This window comes from Frankliniella occidentalis, unplaced genomic scaffold, assembly GCF_000697945.3.
Source record: "Frankliniella occidentalis isolate FOCC.00 unplaced genomic scaffold, Focc_3.1 Scaffold314, whole genome shotgun sequence".
NCBI classification, from domain to species: Eukaryota; Metazoa; Arthropoda; class Insecta; order Thysanoptera; family Thripidae; genus Frankliniella; species Frankliniella occidentalis.
This window is the reverse complement of record NW_026267439.1, coordinates 52459-54741: the sequence shown is the minus strand read 5'-3', so window position 1 is coordinate 54741 and position 2283 is coordinate 52459. Positions and strand designations below refer to the sequence as shown.

General features: G+C 55.3%; 1 protein-coding gene across 1 annotated transcript; it reads right to left on the bottom strand.

The window, feature by feature from the left end:
* Window positions 1-266: 266 nt before the first annotated feature.
* LOC113215175 (zinc finger protein 26-like) lies at window positions 267-2196 on the bottom strand. The gene is made up of 2 exons (XM_026434776.2): window positions 2045-2196; window positions 267-1950 (listed from the first exon to the last, which is right to left on the bottom strand). Exon 2 carries the CDS (start codon window positions 1915-1917, stop codon window positions 379-381), a length of 1539 nt encoding a protein of 512 aa, XP_026290561.1. The 5' UTR covers window positions 1918-1950; window positions 2045-2196; the 3' UTR covers window positions 267-378.
* Between the last annotated feature and the right edge of the window lie 87 nt (window positions 2197-2283).

Sequence of the window (2283 nt, the reverse complement as noted above, 5' to 3'; positions counted from 1 at the left end):
CCCCCCCCCCCTTTCGGGGACCACCCGGGCCCCTCGCCCGAAGGACAGGGGCAGGGGCTGTCCCCGGGGGCCGACCCGACGGAGCTAGCGGGATCGCAAGTTGCGTGATGACCAACTTCAACTTCAACAAGGGTTTTCAAGCTAACAATAAATTGCCCCCCCCCCACGAAAAAACAGCAAAAAAACAGGGCTTTTAGGGGGTATTTTGCGGTGTATGTTGACAATTGACTCGCTCCCTGCTCATTCTAATGCAGAAGACGCCCATATTAGTTCAATTATAAATTTATTCATTCAATTTTTGTGAAATACAATTTAATCGTATAATACACACTGCTTAAAATACATACAGAGCGCGCCCCGAACCTTAGCCCGTTGTGTCTACAATGAATGCCTCCGGAGGTGGGCCTTCATGTTGCTCAGGTCCGCGAATGTCTTGCCGCACTCGGTGCACTGGTACGGCCTCTCTCCCGTGTGGGTGCGGAGGTGCAGACTCACGCCACTCTTGCGCGTAAACTCCTTGTGGCACACGCCGCACTCGTAGGGCTTCTCTCCCGTGTGAGTCCGCAGATGTCTCCGCAGATCGTCGGCGCGCAGACACTTCTTGTCGCACTCCGTGCACTCGTACTTCCTCTCTCCGATGTGGGCCAGGAGGTGCAGGCGGAGATACTCCTTTGACTTGAATCTCTTGCGGCACTCGGTGCACTCGAAGGGCCTTTCTTCGGTGTGGGTGCGGAGGTGAGCAGCCATATTACCCCTCTGTGAAAACTTCTTGTTGCACATGCCGCACTCGAAAGGCTTCTCGCCCATGTGAGTTCGGAGATGAGCTCGCAGCCTGATAGCGTTCAAACACTTCACGTCGCACTCCGTGCACTCGAACTTCCTCTCTCTGGTGTGGACCTGGAGATGTGAGCGGAGATGTGACGTTGTCTTGAATCTCTTGCGGCACTCGGTGCACTCGAAGGGCCTGTCTCCGGAGTGGGTGATGAGGTGACGTGCCAGAGACGTAGGCTCCACAAACTTCTTGTCGCACTCGGTGCACTCGTAGGGCTTCTCTCGGGCGTGTGTTTGCTGATGTTTGTGTAAAGTAAAGCGATCCGGAAATCTCTTTTTGCACTCATCGCACTCGAAGGGCTTCTCTCCCGTGTGTGTGCGTATGTGCCTCCGAAGATTACTAGTGGTCTGAAATTTCCTGTTGCATACAGAGCATTCGTGTTTGTAGTGCTGTTCTCCGGTGTGCACGCGAAGGTGGACCTGCAGATCAGAAGAACGCGCAAACGTCTTGTCGCAGACCGTGCATTCGAAGGGCCTTTCCCCCGTATGAGTTACAAGGTGGCTTTTCAGCTGCTCCCCTCGCGCGAATTTCCTTTTGCACAAGGTACACGCAAATGGCCGCTCTCCGGTGTGCACCTTGAGATGACTACGAAGACTCGACTCTTGCCTGAATCTCTTGCTGCACTCGGTGCACTCCAAGGGCTTTTCTCCGGTGTGGGTGCGGAGATGTTTAGCCAGAGAGTCGTCGGTCACAAACTTCTTGTTGCACTCGTTACACTCGAAGGGCTTCTCTCCTGTGTGAGTCCGCAGATGAGTACGCAAACATCCACCCGTTCTAAATTTCTTATTGCACACGCTGCACTCAAAGGGCTTCTCCCCCCCTGTATGGCAGCGTAAGTGGCTCTTCAATTGTACAATTTCTGCGAATTTCCTTCCGCACACTGTGCACTCGTGTGGCTTCTCTCCTGTGTGTGTGCGGAGATGCGTAGTCAGCGAACCGATGTTCGCATACTCCTTGTCGCACACGTCGCAGTGGAAAGGTTTTTCTCCAGTGTGGGTCCGCTGGTGAATGTGAAGGCTACCGCTCTGCGTAAATGTCTTGCCGCACACTTCACACTCGTAGGCCTTGGATTCCGCGTGCACCATCGTGGCCCTCCTGGAACTAGTTGGCGTCCGTTCCTGCCGGAAAGAAGAGAAGATTGTCTATAAATCTGTAGCACTAGCACTGTGCTCCGACCACCGTTCGGCTGCCGAGGCCGGCGCCCGTACGTACCCTTGTACTCGTTAACTCGTTAACGGTGTTAGGCGAGCACGGCGACGGCTTCGTAACTTCGGCACACTGGCAACAACTGCACCGAGAACCGTCTGACTACTGCCGAGCCGACGGCTGTCGCCTCGCCTGACTGAGACTGCTGACTCGGGGTACGCCACGCCACAGCCACACCCCACACCGGTGCCGGTACGGTGACGGGTTGGAGCAGCGGACTGTGGATGGGGTGGGGACGTGGGGAG